Source organism: Buceros rhinoceros, unplaced genomic scaffold, assembly GCF_000710305.1.
Source record: "Buceros rhinoceros silvestris isolate BGI_N320 unplaced genomic scaffold, ASM71030v1 scaffold32198, whole genome shotgun sequence".
In the NCBI taxonomy this organism is placed as follows: Eukaryota; Metazoa; Chordata; class Aves; order Bucerotiformes; family Bucerotidae; genus Buceros; species Buceros rhinoceros.
The window spans coordinates 33,459-33,981 of record NW_010425816.1 but is presented as its reverse complement, the minus strand read 5'-3'; the positions used below and the strand labels follow the sequence as shown (position 1 = coordinate 33,981).

At 49.7% G+C, this 523-nt stretch overlaps 1 protein-coding gene across 1 annotated transcript in view; it reads right to left on the bottom strand.

Annotated features, from left to right (window-relative positions):
* TANC2 (tetratricopeptide repeat, ankyrin repeat and coiled-coil containing 2) overlaps positions 1 to 523 on the bottom strand; it is a gene marked incomplete at its 5' end in the record, with an annotated part of 50,059 nt that overhangs the window by 19,925 nt on the left and 29,611 nt on the right. The window contains one exon of the mRNA XM_010141277.1: positions 326 to 419. Coding sequence (XP_010139579.1) covers positions 326 to 419 — 94 coding nt within the window. The remainder of the gene's footprint in view (positions 1 to 325; positions 420 to 523) is intronic.

Sequence of the window (523 nt, the reverse complement as noted above, 5' to 3'; positions counted from 1 at the left end):
TTGTGACATCTCACTTAAGGTGAGATGTTTCGGAGAAGTTGGTGGCCTCGTTGTCAGGGATGCCACATGCCTGCATGCTCCTGAAGAGTGCCAGGAGCTGCAGAAACTGGGGATTTTCAAACCCTAGAGTTCCCTGTTTCAGTGGAGCTGAGTGGAAGCTCCACCCTGGAGCCTGTAAATCGCCTGAAACCAAATCAGAGGAACTGAACTGATCCTTCTCCCTTCATCCCCACAACGCCAGGAATTGGGGGTGCGTCAGGGGATGGGAAGTCCGTCAATACAACACAAACACGCAAGAAGCAGCTACAGCGGCTACAGTAATCACCTGTCTCTCCCCAAAGGCTGTCAAAGCTGTTGATCTGTGCTCGCTCCACCTCCTCTTCATCTTTTTCTGGAAGATCGAGCAGGTAGGAGACAATCTAAAACGAAACGACATGTCAGCTCACGAACTTGGATGGGTTATATATAAACTGCTGACATCTTAACACGGCTGCTCTGAATACACAGAGGAAAAGGAACAGTC